General features: G+C 36.3%; 1 protein-coding gene across 1 annotated transcript in view; it reads right to left on the bottom strand.

The window, feature by feature from the left end:
* CFTR (CF transmembrane conductance regulator) overlaps positions 1-23,869 on the bottom strand; it is a 184,276-nt gene that overhangs the window by 28,323 nt on the left and 132,084 nt on the right. Inside the window, exon 22 of the mRNA XM_055283782.2 lies at positions 11,097-11,345. Coding sequence (XP_055139757.1) covers positions 11,097-11,345 — 249 coding nt within the window. The remainder of the gene's footprint in view (positions 1-11,096; positions 11,346-23,869) is intronic.

Raw genomic sequence — 23,869 nt, 5'->3', positions numbered from 1 at the left:
GGCAGTAGAATTTATATTCTTCAAAGACTGCTCAGAATAACATTTTTATTTTATTATTTTTATTGTTTATTTATTTATTTATTTATTTTTGAGATGGAGTTTAGCTCTTGTTGCCCAGGCTGGAGTGCAGTGGTGCGATCTCAGTTCACTGCAATCTCCACCTCCCAGGTTCAAGTGATTCTCATGCCTTAGCTTCCCTAGTAGTGGGGATTACAGACAGCCACCACCATGCCCAGCTAATTTTTGCATTTTTAGCAGGGACAGGGTTTTACCATGTTGACCAGGCTGGTCTTGAACTCCTGACCGCAAGTGATCCGCCTGCCTTGTCCTCCCAAAGTGCTGGAATTACAGGCGTGAGCAGAATAACATTTTAAGAATGGATTCCTATTCTAAGGAAGCATATAACCCAGAAGTAGATATAAGCTATGCATTCACTTATTTAAAATGTATTAAGATAGGTAACATTCTAAACAAAGGGGTAAAAAAAATAAAAAAACAGGACTTCCAGATTCTGATCTGTTTGTAGAAATTCTGTAAGTGGTTAGCTTCATCGTAACAACAAGTAAAAAGCAGAGCACTCTGAAAAATCAACAACTTTTCTTAGATCTCAGAGAAGTGAGGTCACAGGGCAAACCACTGCCCCCCAAAATGGGACACAGGCAACTAGGTACAGAGAATCACAACTTACAGAGCAGAAACCAATAAGCAGAAACCTCTGAGAGAACCAGTACTAGGGTAGGAAAACCTAAACTGTAAGTGAAAAATTGCTGGAGATTCAGTGTGCATGATGTGAGAGCAAGAAAATTCCAAGTGGGTCCAAGTCACTGGGGGACTTCTATACTTTCATGAATTTTGCCTGTAGGATGTTTACCAGGTTCTCACAGTGAAGATCAGAGAAAAAAAAAGGGAAAAGTAACTATTTTGAAATATGCCAGAGGGTTCTTTTTTTTTTTTTTTTTTTTTTTGAGACAGAGTCTTGCTCTGCCACCCAGGCTAGACTGCAGTGGCACAATCTTGGGTCACTGCAACCTCCACTTACTGGGTTCAAGCAGTTCTCCTGCCTCAGCCTCCTGAGTAGCTGGGATTACAGGTGTGTGCCACCACACCTGGCCGATTTTTGTATTTTTAGTAGAGATGGGGTTTCACCATGTTGGCCAGGCTGGTCTCGAACTCCTGACCTCAGGTGATCCACCTGCCTCAGCCTCCCAAAGTGCTGGGATTACAGGCGTGAGCCACTGCACCTGGCCCCAGAGCATTCTATTCTTATAATAAGGCCTGCCCTCCAAAGAGACTATTTTACCATGCTTAACCTATCAGGGTTTTTTCAGAGCCTAACTGACCTAGGGGAAGGGAAATACTCAACTCCTGCTCACACTAGTCACTATGTCCCACCACAAGGGGTGAAAAAACACTTCCCAAGTGCTTCTAAGCTGCAGGGGCACAGGCTCACTAAAAGACTAAAACCTAATCATAGGACTATAGAATACTTCCCTCACCCTCTGCTACACCTTTCACTACATTACTAAAGGCCTATTTACTACAGTTCCTTTTACCCAGCACATCATGTCCACCTTTCAATAAAAAATTACAAGGCTTACTAAAAGGCAAAAAAAAACACCGTTTGAAAACACAGAGCAAGCATCAGAACCACAGTCAGATATGACAGGGATGTTGGAACTAACAGATCAGGAATTTAAAACAACTATGATTAATATGCTAAAGGCAGGGCATGGTGGCTCACACCTATAATCCCAGCACTTTGGGAGGCTAAGGTGGGCAGATTACTTGAGGTTAGGAGTTTGAGACCAGCCTGACCAACATGATGAAACCCCATCTCTACTAAAAATACAAAAATTACCCAGGCATGGTGGCAGGCACCTGTAATCCCAGCTACTTGGGAGGCTGAGGCAGGAGAATCACTTGAACCTGGGAGGCAGAAGTTGCAGTGAGCCAAGATCACACCACTGCACTCCAGCCTGGGCAACAGTGAGACTCCATCTCAAAAAAAAAAAAAAAAAAAAAAAACCTAAAGGTTTTCATGGAAAAAGTAGGCAAGATGCAAGAATAGATGAAAAGCAGAAGAGAAATGGAGATTCAAAGATGGAATCAAAAGAAATTCTATAGGTCAAAAATTCTGTAATAAAAATGTAAAATGCCTTTGATGGACTCATTGGTAGACTGAACACAGCTGAGGAAAGAATCTCTGAGCTTGAGAATATGTCAATAGAAACTTCCAACACTGAAATGCAAAGGAAAAAAAAACTGAAAAAAAACAGAATATCCAAAACAGCAGGATGACTACAAAAAGTGTAACATACATGTAATGGGAATACCAGAAGGCAAATAAAGGAAAAAAAAAAACAGAAGAAATATTTAAAGTAATAATGACTGAGAATTTTTCCAAATTAGTGTCAGATACCATGCCACATATCCAAGAAACTCAGAGAAAACCAAGCAGAATAATGCCAAAAAAATCCGACACATAGGCATATCATGTTCAAAAAGAAAGGCATATTATGTTCAAAAAGAAAGGCATATCATGCTCATAAAGAAAAAATCTTGATAGAAGCCAGAGGAAAAAACATCTTACCTATAGAAAGGCAAAGATAAGAATTATATCTAACTTCTCAGAAACAACGCAAGCAAGAAGACAGTGGAATGAAACATTTAAGGGTTTGAGAGGAAAAAAATCACCAATATAGAGTTCTGTGCCCTGTGGAATTATTCTTCAAAACTCAAGAAGAAATAAAGTCTCTATCAGACAAACAAAAATTGGGGAAAATTGTTGTCAGTAGGTCTGGCTGGTAAGAAATGTTCAAAGAAGCTGAAGAAAGAAAAGGAAAATTATACAGGTCAGAAACTTGGATCTACATAAAGAAAGAAAGTGTATTAGAGAATGAATAAATGAAGGTATTTCATTTTATAATAAAATTAGAACTTCTATTTTTCTTTCTCTTAATTGATTTAACAGATAACAGTTTTTTCAAAATAATTTCATCAATATATTCAACCATAAATATGATAATGTATATACTTAGGTATACACATATATGTAAGTGAACTAAATTATAGCTATAATACAAGAGACTGGAAGGTGGAACTGGGAGTGTTTTATTATTAAAAGGTACTTGCACTACACATGAAATTATTTAGTATTATTTGAAAATGGACTTAGATTAGTTGTAAATGTATATTGCAAACTCTAGGGGCAACCACTAAAAAATGTTTTTTTTAAAGAAGAATTACTATACTAAGAAAAGAAAATGAAACATAAAATGCTCAATTAAAACCACAATGGAAAGAAAAAGAGTAGACAATAAAAATATGAACAAAGAACAAGTAGTGTAACAGATAGAAAACAGTAATAAATACAGTAGATGTTTATCTAACTATATCAATAATCACTTAAAATATCAATAGTCCAAATATACCAATTAAAAGACAAAGATTGTCAGAGTGGATCGAAAAACAACTCTGAACTATTTGTTGTCTACAAGAAACCCACTTTAAATTTAAAACCACATATAAACTAAAAGTAAGGGGGATAAAGAAAGTTAAGTCATTTTAACTCCAACCAAAAGAGACCTGGAGAGGCTATATTTCTTTCAGAGAGAACAGACATCAGGGTGAGGAAATAATGAGGGGCATTATATGAGGATAAATGGGTCACTCTCCAAAAGACATACCAATTCTTCATGTGTATGTTTCTAGCATCTAGCAACAAAGTATCAAAAGACACGAAGCAGAAGTTGATAAAACTGTAACAAGAAATAGAATATTCACTACTAGAGTTGGAGACTTCAGTGTCCCTCTACAAAGAATGGACAGATCCAGCAGGCGGAAAATCAGTAAGGACATAGTTGAATTCAACAGCACCATCAATCAACTAGACATAATTGATGTCTATAGACTACCTCATTCAAAAATAGCAGAATACACAGTCTTCCAAAGCTTACACGGAACATTCACCAAGATAGACCACATTCTGGGCCATACATCACACCTTAACAAATTTTATAAAAATTAAAATTATACAGTATATGCTCTCAGACCACAATGGAATTAAACTACAAATCAATAACAGAAAGATAGCTAGAAAATCTTTAAAAATGGTGATTAAACAACACACTTCTAAGTAACACATGGGTCAAAAGAAAAATATCAAGAGAAATTTAAAAATATTTCAAACTAAATGAACATGAAAATACAACTCATGAATATTCGTGAGATGCAGAAAAAGCAGTGCTTAGAGGGAAATTTACATCATTGAATGCATAAGAATGCAAAAGGATCTTAATAATATAAGCTTCTGCCTTGGGTAACTAGCAAAAGAAGATCAAATTAAATCAAATGTAAGCATAATTTAAAAATCATGAAATTGAAATCACGAAATCAACAGAGAAAATCAATAAAACAAAAAGTTGGTTCATCAAAAACATCAAAAATAGAGATATCTCTAGCCTAGCTAACAAAGTAAAATAAAAGATGTGACACAAATTGCTAATATCTATAAAACGAAAAAGGGGACATCACTACAGATCCCTTGAACATTAAAAGGATAATAAAAGAATACTATTAATAACTCTGTTGACATATTTGATAACCTAAATGAAATAGACCAATTCCTTGAAAGACAATCTGCTAAAACTCACACGAGAAAAAATAGGTAATCTGAATAGGCCTATATCTATTTTAAAATAATTAATGACCTTCCAAAACAGAAAGCACCAGGTCCAGATGGATTCACTGGTGAATTCCATAAAACATTTAAAGTAGAAATTTTACCAATTCTCTTCAATCTCTTCTCAAATGTAAAAGCAGAGGAAATACTCCCTAACTCATGCTATGAGGCCAGCATTACCTTAAAACCATAAGCAGATAAAGATGTCACAAAAAACTACACACCAATATTTTTTCATGAACACCAATGCAAAAATTCTCAAAAAGTATTAGCAAATTGAATTCAACATGTATACAAATAATTATATACCACAACCAAATGGGATTAATCTCAGGTATAAAAGGTTGATTCAGCATTCAAAAATCAATTAATGTACTTCACATCAACAAGCTAAAGAAAAATAAAGTGCTCAAATCAATAGTTGCAGAAAAGCATTTCACAAAATTTAACACCCATTCATGATTCTTTTTTTAAAAAAAAATCAGCAAACTAAAAATAGAAGGAGACTTCTTCAACTTTAAAAAAAAAAAACTTCTACAAAAACCCTCCAGCTAAAATCGTACTTAATGATAAGAAACTTGAAGTTTTCCCACTACGATCAAGAACAAGACCAAGATATCCCCTCTCACCACTGCTTTCAACATCATACTGGAAGTCCTAGCTAATGAAATAAGAAAAGGAGATAAAAGGTATACAGATTGGGAAGGAAGAAATAAAACTAAGTTCAGATGATGATCATCTATGTAGAAGATTCAAAATAATTGACAAAAAAATCCTTGAAACTATCAATAATTGATTATAGCAAAGTTGAAAGATATAAGGCTAATATGCAAAAAAAGCAATCATTTTCCTATATAACAGTAATGAAAAATTGGAATTTGAAATTAAAATCACAATACCATTTACACTGGCATTCCTCAAAAATGAAATACTTGAACAAAATATAACAAAATATGTAAAAAGACTATATGAGGAAAACTAAATTCTGATAAAAGAAATCAAAGAATCAAATAAATGGAGAAATATTTCATGATGATGGATAGGAAGCTCAACATTGTCAAGATGTCAGTCCTTCCCAACTCCATCTATACATTCAAGCCAATCACAATCAAAATCCCAGCCAGTTATTTTGCATACATTGGCAAACTGATTCTTAAGTACATAAAGAGAGGCAAAAGACCCAGAATAGCCAACACAGTATCAAAAGAGAAGAAAAAAGTCAGATAACTGAAACTACTCAAGTTTCATGGGTTTAGTTTATAGTTGAATTAAAAGATTGAGGCAGCACAACACAAATATCTTCAATTTCCCAATTCTGTGCTCAAAGGTTCTCTTTAACTCCACTTACCTCCTTTCCTCCTATCTTGGAGAAGATAGTTTTCTCCTCAGTGCAGAGGAAAATGCCTCCATATTGCATTTGCCATGACCATCCCCCACAGAGCAGTGCTCTTGCTTTCTACTTCCTGCCACCAACACTAGTGTTCTACATAGCTTCTTATTTCAGTAACCACCCATTCCCTAACCTTTTGCAACTGGTCTTTTACCATCACTCCTTTATACCTAATGGTGTTCTTTTTCATTTTCCTTTCTTTTTTCTTTTTCTTTTTCTTTTTTTTTTTTTTTGCGACAGTGTCTCACTCTGTTGTCCATGCTGTACTGGTGCCATCACAGCTCACTGCAGTCTTAATCTCTTGGGCTCAAGCGATCCTCCTGCCTCAGTCTCCTAAGTAGCTGGGCCTATAGGCACACACCACACGCCCACCTAATTTTTGTAATTTTTGTAGAGACAGCATTTTGCCATGTTGCCCAGGCTTGTCTAGAACTCCTGGGCTTAAGTGATCCTCCCACTATGTCCTCTCAAAGTGCTCGATTACAAGCATGAGCCACCACATTTGGCCCTAATGGCCTTCTTAAACAAGGGAGGGCTTTCATGCTTGGGCAGGAATGCATCAGCACGGTCTGGAAGTTGTGCTGAAATTCAGACCCCTGTTCACACCCTCAGAATTTTTAATTCTTTGTTGTGGCCCAAGAATGAACATTTCTCATAAGTTCTTACGTGTTACAGGTGATGCTGTTTCAAGGACCACACCTTGAGAAGCCCTGCTCTTGAAGATGACCAAAGACCACTAAAAAAGGAAAACAAACTGTTTTCTCTATCCTACTGACAATACTTCTGACACCAACAATGTGGGTTTTTGACACCAAGCAATGCTGACAACTGTCTGTTATTAGCATAGACCCCACAGGATAAGGGCTCATTCCTCTAAGACTGCCTCCCAACACACTTCAAATGCCAATGGCAAGCCCAGATTGTCATCTGTGCTTCTGACTGTGCATCTGTAAGTTGCACATATCCATGAACTCTTTAGGTTTGATCATTTGCTAGAACGGCTCACAGAACTCAGGGGAACAATTTACTTACTAGGTTACCAGTTTATTATAAATGGATACCACTCAACAACAGCCAGATGGGAGAGATGCATAGCAAAAGGTATGTGGGAAGGGGAACAGAGATTCTGTGCTCTCTCTGGAATACCAACTTCTGAGCACCCCAATGTCTTCACAAGCCTGAAGGCTCTCTAAAAAATTTCCAGTTAAGGCTTATCAGGTGGCTTCATTACATAGGCATGGTTGATTAAATCACTGGCCATTGTTGATTGTACACAATTTTCAGCCACTCATCCCTCCCTGGAGGTCAAGGGGGGAAGCTGAAAGTTTCAACCCATCCCCCTGGCAACCAGCCCTTCCCCACTCCTGTCTTTAGGGACTTCCCAAAAGCCACCTCATAAATAGAAACTGGGATATGGTTGATAGGGGCTTGATATGAATAACTAAGGATGTTATTCACTTGTATTTCTCTAGAGCTATTTCAGGAACCAGCGGGGGGAAACATATAACAAAAGATGCTCCTGCAGCTCTTATCACTTAGGAAATTCCAAGGGTTTTAGCTCTGTACCAGGAACCAAATAGCACCTAATAGGAAAATCTACCTGGATTATCTGAGTTTTCGACTATATTGCTTTAGCTCTCAAAATCCAAAATTGGAGGCTGGGCACAGTGCCTCATGCCTGTAATCCTAGCACTTTGGGAAGATGAGGTGGGAGGATCACTTGAGGCCAGGAGTTTGAGACCAGCCTGGGCAACATAGTAAGACGCTGTCTCTGTATTTATACAGATAAAAAAGAAAAAAAAATCCACAATCTCTTATCTATCTTGCTCCAATCTTGTCTCCCATTACTTCCTTTGGCATCCCCCAACCTGACTGAACCAGTCACTGTTTTCTGTGCCTGCCCCTTGCCTCATGTTATGCCCTTTGCCTGGAGCACCCTTTCCCACCCACTGAGACAGCCAAATGCCTAGGCAGAGAAAAAAAAAGAGGGTCCCAGAGAATCTCCGAACCAACCCACAAGTGTTTACATCAGATGCTTTTCCACAGATGAGGGAACCTGCCCAGGGCTTGTCTGGGCATGCCCACAGTGGACTGGAGCCCCACATGCGCACCAAGGAGAAGTGGGTGGAGCCATGGGGAATTTGCACCTTATGCAGGGGAGAAGTCTGATCTCTTAAGTTCCTGTGTGGTTGCCTGGGATTCAGTCTGTGAGCAAGACTCCATCTCGATTTGCTGAGTTTTTCTTCTTTTTTTCCTTTTTGCCCAATAAAATCCTGCTCTACTCATGCTTCAATGTATCTGTGTGCCTAAATTTTCCAGATCATGTGACAAGAACCCGGGTTTTTAATTGAACTAAGGAGGAAAATTCTGCAACACCACTTTTACTTGTTCAAATACACAGCTCAATTCTCAAAGCTTCATTCTAAATGCCACTTCCTGTATAAAACCTTCTCTTAATAGCCTAACCCTCCGCCAACTGATACTAACTGCTTCCTCCTCTGAATTCCCATAGCATTTACCTGGATATCTCTTATTCAAGGGCATTTCAAAGATTTTGGGGGCCCAAAGCTTGTAAATTTGGAGGCAGGGCTCTTTTCAAGAATAAAGATTATAGCATTATAAATACAAAATTAGATACAGGGCCTTCAAAGTTGGCTCAGGCAAATGAAGTTCTGTGAAACTTAAGCTTTGTTATTGCCACAATAAATCTGCCTCAGGTTTCAGTGGATCTTACGTTTCCCCTTTTAGATTATCATCTCCTGGGACAGAAACTTTATCTGTTCCCCTGCCCCATGTTTTCTGTTCTTCCACCTTTAAAGAGGAGCAATGGTATCTGGGTTTAAGATCCCTACTCCCTTATTCACTTAATTGAAACTCAGTTTCCTCCATTGTGGAAAATAAAAGCAATCATATCTGCCTTTAGGGTTATAATAAGATCAAATGTAATAGCAAATAAAAGTGTTTAAACAGTGCTTAGGATATGATAAGCTCTCAATAAATATTAGAGTCCCTCTTTGGATGTGTCAAACAAAAATTATAGGAAGTCATTGTTTTAGATTAAGCTCTCTCACAAGGCCTCAACAGACCAGACTAAAAGTAAAAATGGAATCACCCATGTTCACCAAAGTAAAACTGAGTTGTTACCCGGCCTTCCAAGAAATCAAGAAAGAAGACAGCCTGATTTCCCAAACAGGTCAGTTTCAAACTTCAGTCTTAAAGTTCCCTCTGTTTTAATTCTTAATCCAATGTTAACCAATCAGTGACTTTTCTATTATTCTGTCTCCTTGTCCCCACCTTTCAAGAAAAGTAACTTTGAAATGACCAATTCTCTTTTTGTTCTTTGTTTCTGCTTCCTTTGCCCCTTTTTTTGGGTCTATAAAGCCAAGCTCCTTTGCTCAACTTATTGGAACACTTATTCCAATTTATGAAATGAAGGATTGTCCAAATCTAGAATAGAAAATAAAGCTGACTGAGGTCTTTAAGCTAAATTTGTTGTCATTTTGTCTTTTGACAAATGGCACAATCCATAGCCTTATGTGAGTAATTTCCAGTTCCCCCAAAGTACCTAGAGAGTGCCTTGCAGTGAATAGTTACTGAACACACATGGCCTATTTTGTATATACAGGTTCAGAGAAAATGAAATACCTAAACATATTACTTCTTTCTCATTTTGCTACATCTCTAATTACTAATCTCACATCAGGGAAACTTCCTATACTAATGAGGACTCCACAAATTCTGTTACTTTACTAGGGCTTGCTTGAATTTAATTTAGTGGAGAAATGAGCATCAGCAAAGCAAAGGGGTGGCAGGATGTCAGGAGGAGAGAAAGTCAATTTATCAAGGCTTTCTACCAGGTTTATACTAACCTATTCTTGCTATTGTTTATAATAATGATATCACTTTTGGCATTCATCTTGACGACCCCAGGAAAAAACACTTTCAGCTACCTATGGTATGCACTGATATGAATACCTATGGTGTTCCGTTTTAAGCCATTTCACATGATACACAGGGACTTTTCGCACATCCTATATATATGTTTTCACAGAATTTGTACAATGCATTAAATGTTTATCAAATATTCTAAAATCCATGGGCAAAATCAAACTCATATATTCTGAAACTCATGAGCAAAACTGTTTCTATGTCAGTGTTAGTAACGGTGACCTAACATCTTTACTAACTGTATCTCTCTATATATTTTTGTATCTGTGTTTGCAAGTAACCACAGAGAGATAAAGTTTTAAAATTCAGTTTTCAATTCAGTTTTCAGCTTCCTTTTATTTTATCTAAAAAAAAATCAATCAAAATATATAATACTCGTCTAGATTTATAGAGCAGTCCAGAATTAGGGATTTGAAGGCAATTAAGAACTATGTTTATGGAGCCTGAAGTATATGGATAATGACCACCCTGTCTCCAAGAATCGATTCCAGAAATCAGTATATATTAAGTTCCTTCTATGTGTTCAGCCCAGTGCTGGGATCCATAAGAAGGATTTCAAAATAATATAAATTACTCATGCTTAATAAATATAGTAAATAACTAGGAAAAAATAATCTATATCTCAATTAAAACTTCAAAGAAAAACAAAGCAAACAAACTGAAAAAAGCTAGAAAAAAGTATCACTTGTTTGGCAGAATGGAACTTAGACAAAATTTAAGACAATAGATGGAGTCAGCAATAAGATATTTTTGGAAGATATTTTCAAGATGGAAAATCTAAAACATGTTACAATTTTGATTTATTTAATGGCCTCTTTAGTTATTAACCTAGCAATTAATTAGATATTCTGCAAGTACAATCACATTTAAAATAAACCCATTATATAGATTCAGGACTCTGCAGATTAAATTTCATATTAAAAATAATGACTCCATTTAATAAAACATGTGTGTTCAATATTGATTCTACTATACAATAACAATGTTACAAGTAGATTCTACTAACACATTGCTTCAGGCTACTGGGATTCACTTACTGAACACAGTCTAACAAAGCAAGCAGTGTTCAAATCTCACCCTCTGGCCAGGACTTATTGAGAAGGAAATGTTCTCTAATATGGCATTTCCACCTTCTGTGTATTTTGCTGTGAGATCTTTGACAGTCATTTGGCCCCCTGAGGGCCAGATGTCATCTTTCTTCACATGTGAATTCTCAATAATCATAACTTTCGAGAGTTGGCCATTCTTGTATGGTTTGGTTGACTTGGTAGGTTTACCTTCTGTTGGCATGTCAATGAACTTAAAGACTCGGCTCACAGATCGCATCTGAAATAAAAATATCAACATTTTTGTATTTAAGAATGGCAGACAATTTCACAATTAGTTTGATGCTTCCTAAAAAATAACTTGTAAAATGTGACACTTGCTACTCATCACTTGGTTATTTGTCGAGCTTTTCAATGAACTAACAGGAAATAATTGGATATAATTAAAAGCTTAACTGAAGAGAAATAACCAGGACTTATATAAATGGGCTCTGTATAGGCCTGTTTATTTTTGTGATCACCTAATTCTCAGTTATGTAAGCCACACATAAATAGCCAAACTATTCTCAAGGGAATAGATGACGTCAAAGAGAAAATTTATTTCTACTATGAGCAGCACTGCACAATGCTGTATAACTGGTATATTATAATAAAATGTACCACACCTCAAAACCACTACTGAAGATTCTTCTCTTTCTCTCCAACTACCTTAGTAACTAACTATAAGTTTATGTGTCAACCAAGTGGTTAAGTGAACTCTTGATGATTAGACAATTTTAAACAACTTCGCTATAATCTTCAAACAATTTAAGTCATTGGCATATATCTGCATTTAAATAATTACACTTTTAATCTAAATTACTTAAATATTCATTTTTAATGCTAAGGAAAATGTAATTGCATATAAGGGTTATATTTGAAATTAAATATTTATCTGCTTTATAAATCTATTCATGTAACATTTAATAAAGTTTATCTTTAATGCATACAGAAATAAAAGAACTTGATAATTTTTAAAGGTGTTCAATTTTTTTAAAAATAACATGCATCTCTGAATAATTATGACTTACTGGAATTTGGAATGTGATTTTAAAAACAACTTGGCATATAATAAGTACCCAATAAATATTTGAAAAATAAGTGAATAAAGGAATGAATATACTAATGAGTAAATAAATATAAATGAATAAAAAGAAAGAATTTGAAGACTTTGAATTCAATCAACTTCTATTTTTAAAAGATATCATCTTTGATCCTGTGGCTCAATCCTTCCCAGGTATTAGTAGCTGACTAGACACAATTTTACTGCTCTTATTTTTAGTCATACTAGTAATTATTGATGCTGGCTTTATTCAGTCGAAAACTTAACTAGCTTTCCTTTACAATATTAACGCATCATCTTATTTACAACAAATGTTTAGACTTCAAAAATTATTCTTTTTGGAAAAAATTGTGGGCAAAAGTGTATTTGCTTCTGTTATTTCTATTTTTCATTATCAAAAGGTGAAATGGGAACAATTCTTCATCTTTAATATGGAATAATTGGTGGATAAAGCAGAGGAGTTTAGAGATAGATCCTTAATTCAATGTTAAAATTCCATCTTAGCAATTCTAACTGTATTGCCTGTTTTCCCATGCCATTGATCAAGCCTGCACTGTTTGTGAAGTTCTTTTTTCATTCTAGTGATTCTATGCTTCAGTTTCCTTCATCTTGAAAATATCTTCAAATTGTCTTCAGCAACTATTCAAGATTCAAGAAAATAATCCTTTGAAGTCAAGCCCACTATTAATGGATGTGAAAAGGACCCAAAGCCCACACCTTAAATAATGATAGAGAAAGTAAAAGCATATAGTCACGATTGTTCCACATGTAATATTTTAAATTGTGAATTATGAGTTACTTTCAGGGGTAGCTAACTCTTGACTCAGTCATTCTTGATTAACTTTGAATTAAAATACACTCTTACACTGTCATTAATTTTCATAGAGAGCTGCTAGTCTATAATAAGGTCTGGGAGATAAAATTACAACTACTATTGAGATGAAACTGCCAGAGATGTAGTTACAATGCATTTAAAATATCTTATTGTATTTATCCTGCATAAGAAAAGTATCCCTCTCTTGAAATAATTGAAGGGTATACACAAATGTAGTTAAAGTTGAGACTTGATATTTTTGCATATTAATTCTATACACAATTCTAAAGTTATATTTTATTAAGCAAAATAGGAAAGACACTATATAACAAAAATCCTTCACATTTTAATACTTCCAAACAATCTATAAAACATTTAACTGTTGCTATCTAAATGACTCAAAATTACACATAGTATTATTAGAAAATAAGGACTTTCAAAACCACTATTTTGGTAGCACTGGAATGTAACATACAATGTTTTCTGTTTAGGACTTGTGTTTGAGCATTACAAATTACATTCTCCATTAGTGAAGCTCACCATAGAGGGTGAATCCAGAACTTCTAATGTCAAATGTGACAAATGGAATGTACCAATCAAATTTAGAAAATGTAACTTTCCAACTCATTGTCTTTCTTACAGTCTAGCTGCTTAATGTGACTCTAAGACAGCCTATTATAGCTCCCTATTACAGCCTATTACAGCATGGCCAAATATGCGTAGCCAAGAACATGTGATTTAATCTTAAGACTGGGCACTCATTCACAGCATATGAGCAGACAGTCGTACAATTCAGTGGGTGAGAACATTTTCTGACAGGAAGAAAAAGTGGCTTGTGCAGACACTTTCACCATGGTCAGTTGTGCAGCCACTGAAATGCCATTACTAAATAGATGTGGACAGATAACATTATGAATTACTAACCAATTCCTTGTAGTCGCGGGCCTTCCAGCTTGGATATTCTACCTCCAGTACCTCTGGAAGGAGAGGCCACATCAGAACCAGAGCAGAACAAATCAATTCTGGTCATTTAAGTTTCAAAAACTGGCTTTTGAAACTCAAGTCAGATATAGATCATTTGAAAATTTTGAACCATGTGAATATTGGCCGTTAAGCACCAAAAGCCAAAGCCTAAGGACTCAAAATATAGTGTTTATGCAAAAACAGTAGCCATAGACAAAATTATGATGGATTAGAAGCAGTCACTCTCCTCACCCCATAAATGGGGTCCATAAATGGGGGTAACAAGAGGGTTTAGATACTAGGTCCTCTAAGAAAAGTTCTGCCTCTCAGCCAAATCCTGGTACTATCCTTAAGTAGATTTGGGGAATTTTAGAACAAAGGAGGCCCGTGCCTGAATTCCAAGGCAAAGCCCAGGAAATACTCATGCCATAGTGAAGCTTCCTGTGCCTTGCATGACATGGGAGCAGTAGAGTGAACATGGTTGCTTGGAATGTCTACGCACAGATGACTTGATATAGCTTCAGATTTGAATCTTTTTACCCTTCAGGGGCATGGAAGAAGCTGAAGAAGGTTCAGCAAGGGAGAGTTCACAGTGAGAACAAGAAGGACAGACTTCATCTACCTGGACCATGCCCCTCTAGGTCACATAGGAACATCAGTGCCTCAGAGACAGTGAGCACGGACAAAAGGTGATGTAGGGCAACACACTCCTTAATCCCTAATATCATGGCATTCTGTAAACTCCACTTAGAACCCAGCAAAATCTCTGAATTCAATGATATTATTTCTTTCACTCAGTGGAATGCGTGCTCAAATAGAAAATAAACTCAATCACAGAAAAAGTAAAGTCATATTTCTTGTACACTTAATTTCATAGTGAAAGATTCAGAGCTGCTACCAGGGGTGGATCCAGGTTTTGTGGAGCCTGAAGCTTAAGTAATTTGGGGAACTCTTAAAAAAAAAAGAATCCAAATCCAAATTATGCATCTAAAATTAAGTATAGGGCCTTCAAAGGAGTTCCTGCACGTGAGAGGACGTGTGGCTTATGTCTCATAGGCTTCCTGTTAAACCAATTCTGCCTATTAGAGTAACCTCATTCAAAGCATTCCTTGTTATATTCAAACAATGGACAGTTCAAAATATCCCTCCCCATCTAGTGGTTAGTACCATGCAGTCACTTAATAAATCTTTGTTAATAATAAATGAATTCATTATTCTACCTCCTATGCAGAAAGCAGTGTCTGTGCAGTAAGAATGACAGTGCTGCAGGTCTACATTAGCAAGTAGTCCAGGCTGCAATTTTACCCCTCAGCTCCTCAGCCTCAAAATATTCATTGCTATTTGGATTAGACGGAAGTTACAACCTATTGAACTATTTTTAGTCTCATCTATTTGTTTTCATTGAGCTTTTAACCTCACTTAACCTTTTCTCTCATTTAGAGTGCCTACTAAACATTTTCACCTGATACATAAAAACTACTGTGCCATTGTAGCTACCTAGATTGTGCTGGATAGAAATTCATATTCAGCAATTATCAGAATGACTGGATTGGCAAACTCCTTAACCCCAGCCTGCTGCTTCCTGTGCACAGAAAAGAGTTGTCCAAGGAGGATCAAGGGATATCTCTGTGTAGAGCAGCAAGCTAGCCTGCCAGCAGCAAAGTCTCATGAGAGCCAACACCCGCTTCGGTAGGAGCACTTTTCTTAGACTTTGAGAAATAGAAGATGAAGCCAAAATGAGACCCAACCAATGACACAATGAACCCCATTCTTCATTTGTGGGAAGAATACTTGACATAATTTGTGCAGATCTTTGTACACTAGAGTTTAGCCCAAATTTGATGGGATTTTTTCTTAAGGATCATGATCTGGTTTAAATTATTGGTTTCATTATTTAATTTTATTATTCTCCAAAACCTCTTCTGAGCCCCTTGAGAAGGGGTCAATCCTTAAAACTGGACCTCACCATCTTTATAAAAATGTTTAAAGTTACTAACCTAAGCATTAGAAGAACAAAGTGTTTTGGGATTATGACAGTCTTGACAAAAAGATCGCTTCACAGCTTGATATCAGCCTTACTTTATAAGGGATGCATTTAAGCCAAGAAGAAAATAATTCTTGATTTTCCTTGTCACTTTGTGTGACAAAGAGGGAAGAGGAGGCTTACAGGCTTTTTCTAGAGTAAGTCAAGAAGCCAGACTCCTCTCCCTCACAAAAATATTTGTTCTATTTCCTTTCATCCTTTTGGTTGTTCAGAAGCCAGAACATCAAGATTAGGCATTAACACCCAAACTATGTGCTATCATACCCCAAAAGCCATAATAGAAAATACACTTCACACACCTGAGACCTGGCTGGCAACACTATAAAGAGACTTCGTGACTGATAGTTATGGAAGGATTGTAAGAAATAAATATGACAAGAGTCATCTACAAAACTGGCACAATGTAAAAAAGTCACACATTTTACAGGAAAAATTTTCTAAGTATGAATTATATAAAAGGGGAGCTTTAGGGCTTTTAAATCATAAATCCTTCCCAGTAGGCAAAAACTATGCTTTTCAATACTCGCTAACACAGACCTGACACCCAAGACCAAGGTAGATCCATTAGCATAATCTTTAGGCCATGAACATAAACTTAAGAGATAATAGCAAGAAAACAGACTCTGCCCAAAACATGTTCTTGAAACTCTGGTCTATGTTTCTACATCTATTACTTACACGACTAGAGCACATAAAAAGTCAGTCAAATGCCATGACTGACTTTTTACAAATGAGTTATTTATATTATACTATAAACCTAGCCCTTTAGTATATTATTACAGCTTGCTCTCTACAGAAATGGTTTACATATTTTAACCTGTGTCAACTCACTTGAGAAGTCAGTGTCTCTTTTTGTATCAGAAGTGACAGAGATGGTGACCTTCACAAAACAGAAACAAAATCTATTTGCAACATGACAAAAGGCATATCCCAAGTTAACACCAACGTTTCAAAATGTGCTGGTGCCCATTTTCAATAACTAAGAACTTTGGTAAACATGATACTAAGTGTGTCAATGGGCAAAGGAAAACTCAAACTTACTCTTCCATGTAAAAGGTCGGACATCACTCATCAAATCTATTACTTACTCTGGAGCTTAATTACAATCTAGCTTGGTGAATGCAATTGGATCTATGTAGCTTCCACTGAAAATATTTCAAAATAATTTGCAAAAAGAGGAATCCAAAACAACAAATCAAAATACCTTCTCACAGTTTTCACTATTTTAATATGATTTTTCTCCAAGCATCTTAATTTTGCAATATTGTGTCTTCCCCAAAGTACTCTGTCATTAAGCCTCATCCTTACATGTCTCATAGAGATTTACGTATGTATCATTGATTGGTACAGGACAAAAATCATTTGCTGGTGGTCCATCAATTCAAAAGGAAATTCTATGACATAGACCAGGGGTCAGCAAAACTATGGCCCACAGGACACATCTAGCTACTCCCATTAGTTTACATAGTATGTACAGCTGCTTTGCCCTACAAAGACTGAGTTGAGTTGTCATAAAGACAATACAGCCCACAAAGCTGAAAATATTTACTATCTTAGCATTTATAGAAAAAGTTTGCTGAGCCTTCTGCTATGACTCACAGAAAATCAGAGCTAAAATGAGTCTTAGCATGTAGTTCAGTGGTTCACAAGTCTTGCTTGATACACACTAGAATCACCTGGAGCAGTTTTAAAATTACAAACATCATGCTCAGTCACCCTGCCCCCTACCAAGAGAACTGACTTCACTGGTCTTAGTGGACCCTAAGTAATCTGTGTTTTTGTTTTGTTTTGTTTTGTTTGTGACGGAGTCTCACTCTGTCACCAGGCTGGAGTGCAGTGGAGCTATCTTGGCTCACTGCAACCTCCGTCTCCCGGGTTCAATCGATTCTCCTGCCTCAGCCTCCCCAGTAGCTGGGAGGCATGTGCCATTATGCCTGGCTAATTTTTGTATTTTTAGTAGAGACAGAGTTTTGCCATGTTGACCAACCTGGTCTTCAACTCCTATTCTCAAGTGATCCACCTGCCCCAGCCTCTCAAAGCCACACCTGGCTACTCTGTGTTTTTATAAAGATTCTGCATGTGCTACTAGGATGAGAACTTGCGATCTAATCCATTCCTTCATTGCAAAAATGAGATTATCTAAACCCTGGAAGTAAAATGATAGGCACAAAGACCAGTGAATTTTCTAAACTTTTCAACCTTTTTGTTTGTTTGTTTGTTTTTAACATTCCAGCAATCCCTTAGGGTTCTCATTAAACCTCTTCTACGAATTCAAGACTCTAGAACATCATAATGGCATTTTCTTTGTTAGTTCTAGTAACAAACTGGTTCAGAGTTCTTTGATCAGCTCTGATAATTGCAGCAGTGAATAACTTAATCAATGGACTCTAGCATTCAGGGATAGTAGCAGAAATGTGATTCCTATAAGGATGTGGAATAATCCCTGCCTACATGCTAATCAAGAGTTGAAATTTTTCATGGGAAAAAGATCCAGAAGAGAGAGATTGTCAAAGCTGGAAGGAACCTTAGAAAACTTCTCACCAAACTGTTTCATTTTACAAATGAGAAAAATAAGACCTTCAAGGAGGCTAGGACTTGCCCAAGGCCACACGTGGCAAGGCCAGAGTGGAATGCAGGGCTCTTTCCACAGACACTCTACAGGATGAAATGAGAAGAGATGGATGGAAAGAAGTCTTGAGACAGAGGTCATGAGAGGAAAATATACCACAAAGATTTGTGAAAACAGAAAAATAAAGATAGACATGATCAAGAAACCATTAAAAGGAGACCAAAAAAAAAAATGAAGAAATGACTCCTCCCCTCAGATTCTTACAGCAAAAACTACTTTCAGTACAAGAAAATTAGGCATCAGGAGTAATGCAGAAAAGCCAGCTTCCCCTTTTCTCCACACATCAGGCTTCTTGTTGGTCATTGTACAATCAGTCACTTGTCTTTACTGGAACCCAAAATAAACACAGGCAATAAAAGGACAAAGGAGAAACCGAGGGAGTTTGTATTGACAGAAAACTCTTCTCAGATTCCATCAATCTTGGAAGAACTTTCTAGAGCCTCACTAACAGAAATCTATCCACAAGCCTTGCAGATTCTTTGCCTTCCCTGCTCACCCTGGTGGCTTTCTTCTTCTTATGTTATTAGAAACACACAGTTGAACAGGGTAGACAGCTAACAGAAACAGGGATGGTTTATCTGCTGCTTCACTTGGAGAATTAAAGAAACAGAATAATATTCACATGCTCAGAATTAGGCATCAGGAGTAAGGCAGAAAAGCCAGGTTCCCCTTTTCTCTACACATTAGACTTCTTGTTGGTCATTGCACAATCAGTCACTCGATCAACAAAACAAACAGTAAAAGACAAAAAGTAGTCCTTTAGCTGTGCTCAATATGTGATAGTCGTGAAACAAACTGAATTGTCAATGGCTTCTTTCCAACAATGTGATTATGAGCGTGAGTAATTTATCAATCGCTAGATGGCTTGGTATGGTTCAGTTTGAAGCATCACCTTGTCACCCTATCTAGATCTTATTTATTTAATCTTTATTCGTTCATACAGATAGGAATCTTAAGTGCTTATTTAAGCTACATAATGCTTAAGTAGCTAAGAATAGGAGAAACAGAAGACTTATGTTACTAAAAATGGAAGGCATCTTATGAGTCCAAAGAAAATAAACCAGCACATAGCTTTGTTTTGGAGGAAAAAATATAATTGCTTTAGCAATAACAACTATAAATTCATATAGTATTTGAGGTACGGAGTTTTAAAAAATTAACACTTTTCACCCTATCTATAGAATGGTGTGAGAAATACAATTGAAATGAATATAGATAGCCACAATTTATGTTAAAATAAAGAGTGAATTAGTAATAGAAATAAACAATTTTTAAAACATTGAGATATCAATTGAAATAACTGGAAATCCCCTAACATGGGGTGTTTCAATAGGAATTATTAAATTAGATTCTGATAATTTTACTATTTTTTAAATTGCAGGGGTGATTCACAAACTATTAAACTATATTATTCATAAAGTGACAATGTTCAGATGACTTTTTATCCAACCTGCCAAATAAGGCCAGACACATTAGTAAGTAGAACAGAAGCTTTGTCCTGTTTTAATAGTCTCCTGAGACCCTGGGTATATTTTAAGGAGATATTGAACAGAAACTCATGCCTTAAAATGTCAAGCCTACTGAAAGACATTCTATAATTGTGTTTTATGAACATATGATGGTGTCAAGATAACAGTTAGATACACATTTAGAGAGCAGGATAGAGGTATAAACTAGAGACACGAATTTATGATTCATCAAGAGATGGTTTATTTTCTTTGTGTGTGTGTGTGTGTGTGTGTGTGTGTGTGTGTGATGGCGTCTCCTCTATTGCCCAGGCTGAAGTTCAGTGGCACGATCTCGGCTCACTGCAACCTCCACCTCTCAGGTTTAAGCGATTCTTGTGCCTCAGCCTCTCAAGTAGCTGGGTGCATGCCACCATGGCCAGGTAATTTTTGTATTTTTAGGAGAGACGGGGTTTCACCACGTTGGCCAGGCTGGTCTCAAACTCCTGACCTCAAGTGATTCGCCTGCCTTGGCCTCCCAATATTCATCAAGAGATGGTTTCAGAAGCATGGGTTTAGAAAATAACAGCTAGAGAGTGTCAGTAGAACAGGGCTGAGATATAGCTGATGTTTAGAGATCTGAAAGAGAGAAGGGGCCAGGAAAAAGGACCAAGGAGGAGCCGGAGAGGTAGAAGGAAAATGAAGTGGGAGTAGTGTCATGGAAGCAAGAGAGAAAGTATCACAAGAATAATAATTTGTCCATGGCATAAATACTGCTGGAGCTGTTAAGGGAGACAAGGAAATTGGCTCTGGCAAGATGTTGATCCTGAGTTACGGGGCTGATGGAAATAAAATGAAGTAGATTGTGGAAAGAATGGGTTGAGGAAAACAATGAAATGAAAGTGGATTGAGAAAAAAATGGAAGTAGGTTGAGGAAAACATGGAAAGTGGTCCTTTCTCAAATATTTTGCTATATATAGGTCAAAGAAATGGGGTAGCAGCTGGAGATCAAGAGAAAGTATTTTTATGCTAATGAGAAAGATCCCACAAAGAGGGAGGTATTGCATATTACTTGCTCCTGAATATAGGAGCAAGAACACAGGCAGAAGGTGGTGCATGAGGAGAGGTGCAGTAGGCTGGTGCAACTGGTGGAGAGAAATGAGAAAATTCTTTCTGGTTGCATCAAATTTTTTTTTTAGATTTTTAAAAAAGGATATAATAAAGTCACTGGCTGCAGGGGTTGGAATTACTGGAGCACCCGAGAAGGGAGAAGGGAGAAGAAGGTGGGAAAAAGCTATCTTAGGGAATATAAGGAATTTCATAGGAAAATCTAATAAAAAAGGTTGTTGTACAGTTTTGTGTACCAATATTTGAGATATGTGATCATAAACACAATGCAACTCGAGGTTAAATGTTATCTAAACATTACCTTTATTAGTTGAGAGCTGAAGAAAGCTAGGCACTTGGGCATAAGCACCAGGTGGAAGGTTAAAAAAAAAAGCCACACTGTCATTTTTATAACTTCAGAATTCTGTTGACATTTGACTCTGTGTTCTTGTCTAAACTAGGCCAGATGGGTAAATAAACTATTCTTTCCAAGTATAAACATTTGTTTCTGAAAAACTAAAAGTATACATCAAACTAAACACCTTGTTTACTCCATTGTAAACTCAACTCTAAATTCAGCTAACAATTCAGTAAGTAAAATGACAACACTGAGTTTTTACTTCAGAAGTCACAAGGACCTTTAGGATTAACATCATATAAACGTAAAATTTGAGGGCATAGTCCTATCTATTTCCTACTCTCAACATATGCTAAGATGAAAACAAAAAAGTTACTGTATAAGTTTAGCAATGGCATGGGTAACAGCAGTATGATGGGAATCATTAACCAGATAAATGCCCATAAACACCCAGGAAAGGCTACTTGTGCTATTTGGCAGGGAAATCACTCACATATTAGCTTTGATATTCGAACAAAAGAATGTGATTTTTTAAATGTGATCAAATGCAAATATTGATATTTTTCATAGACTGTATTATAACATAATAGGTCCTTGCAAAGATCCTTCAATGCCACAAGATGAAAGGCACGATATCAAAGCACAGGTCACGAAGCCAGGATGCACATGTGAAAAACTAGAGGAATGAAAATACCTTACAGAAACTTCCATGGAGATTGAACATGCAGAGTAGAAATGCACCAAACAGAGGTTTTGACATCAATGTGTAGAGGCTACTATGTAAACCAAGAAAATTAATACAGCAAAGAGAAAGGAATTGTACACATCCATGGTGAAAAGATGTTTTTAGGTAAAGAAACATGTAAGTGCATGAGGAGCTTAAATGTATAGTCAAACTTGTAGAGAGTTGGGCAAAGAATTAAATAGATGTAAGCACAATATTTATTTAATATTCTCCTGCTGTTTTCCAACAGAAACATTTCTATACATTTATGAGACCCAACTCCAAAAGCATACTGGAATGGAATTAAAGACAGAACTATAGAAGCTAAAGAGAGCTAATCAAACTAAGAAAAAAAGTTAAAGAAACCAACTTTAGTATAAATCATGTCCCAATTAAATTACAGCTCAGTGGGTTATGAAAATGCCTAAAGAAAATAAGAAGACACATGGACCAGAAGAGAGCATTAAAAGGGTTTTCTTTTCCCTGGAGATATTTTTGATAATGATGTTTGTTCTGACAGGAGTTGATCATACAAATTTTATAGCTGAATAAATGTGTGTGGTTTGGGAACATGAACAGTGCCTCAGAGAACAAGGAAAGAAACTTAAGCAAAAAGTATAATTTTAAAAAGAGTATAATAATATTGTTGCACAGTCATTCCTAACTTGGGTTTCTAAACCATCTACAAAAGCAGTGGTGAATGAATAATTTTAAATACAGTAGTACAAAAATACTTTAAAAATTCAATGATGAAGCTATCCAGACCAACCATGTAGTCTTATTGAAACATATGCATTTGGTTTTTTAAACAAAAATGAGTAAATGTGCATCATTTCCTTTAATTTTGCAGTCCCGCTGCAATGGGATTTGTGCCCCTGCTATGGTATTAGCACATACGCATTACTATAATATTAATGGCTCTGCATTCTAGAAAACCAAAACAAGAGAAATAATACAACTAAAATGTGGTCTTTGTACACACTAATAAAGTATACAAATGTGTGGCAATATTTATCAAGCAGAAAGAGAGAAGGCAATGATAAACACTTTAGGAATAAGAAAGGCGCTATCACTAAATAATGTGAAAAAAATTTAAATAATAGTATGAAAATGTTATGCTGCTAAATTTGAGAACCCAAGATAAGAAAGGAGTTCTTAATCAAGATATCAAAAGCACAAAACATAAAGGAAAAGACAATAAACTGAACTTTATTAAACTTAAAAGCTTCTTTTCATCAAAAGACTCTATAAGCCAAGCCACTGACTGAGGGATTATGTTTGAAATGTATAGAGCTGACGATCAATCCATAATTCATAAATTCCTACAAATTAATTAAGGAAGAAAAAACAATCTAGGTGACAAATGAGTAATCAACATGAATAAGAAATTAATGTAAGAGAACAGCAAAAGCCAATAATTATGTATCCAGCTGCCCTATATTTTTAGTAATCACTTCACATCTATCAGACACCAAGTGTTGTTGAAGATATGTAGCTATCAGAACTCTTGCACTTTCTTGATGGGGATATATGTCAGTACAACAGACTTGAGGACAATTTGGCACCACTCAGTTAAGCATGGGTGAATTCTATGACCCAGCAATACAACTCCTAGGTA

Source organism: Symphalangus syndactylus, chromosome 6 (genome assembly GCF_028878055.3).
Source record: "Symphalangus syndactylus isolate Jambi chromosome 6, NHGRI_mSymSyn1-v2.1_pri, whole genome shotgun sequence".
Lineage (NCBI taxonomy): Eukaryota > Metazoa > Chordata > Mammalia > Primates > Hylobatidae > Symphalangus > Symphalangus syndactylus.
This window is presented reverse-complemented; position numbering and strand designations above follow the sequence as displayed.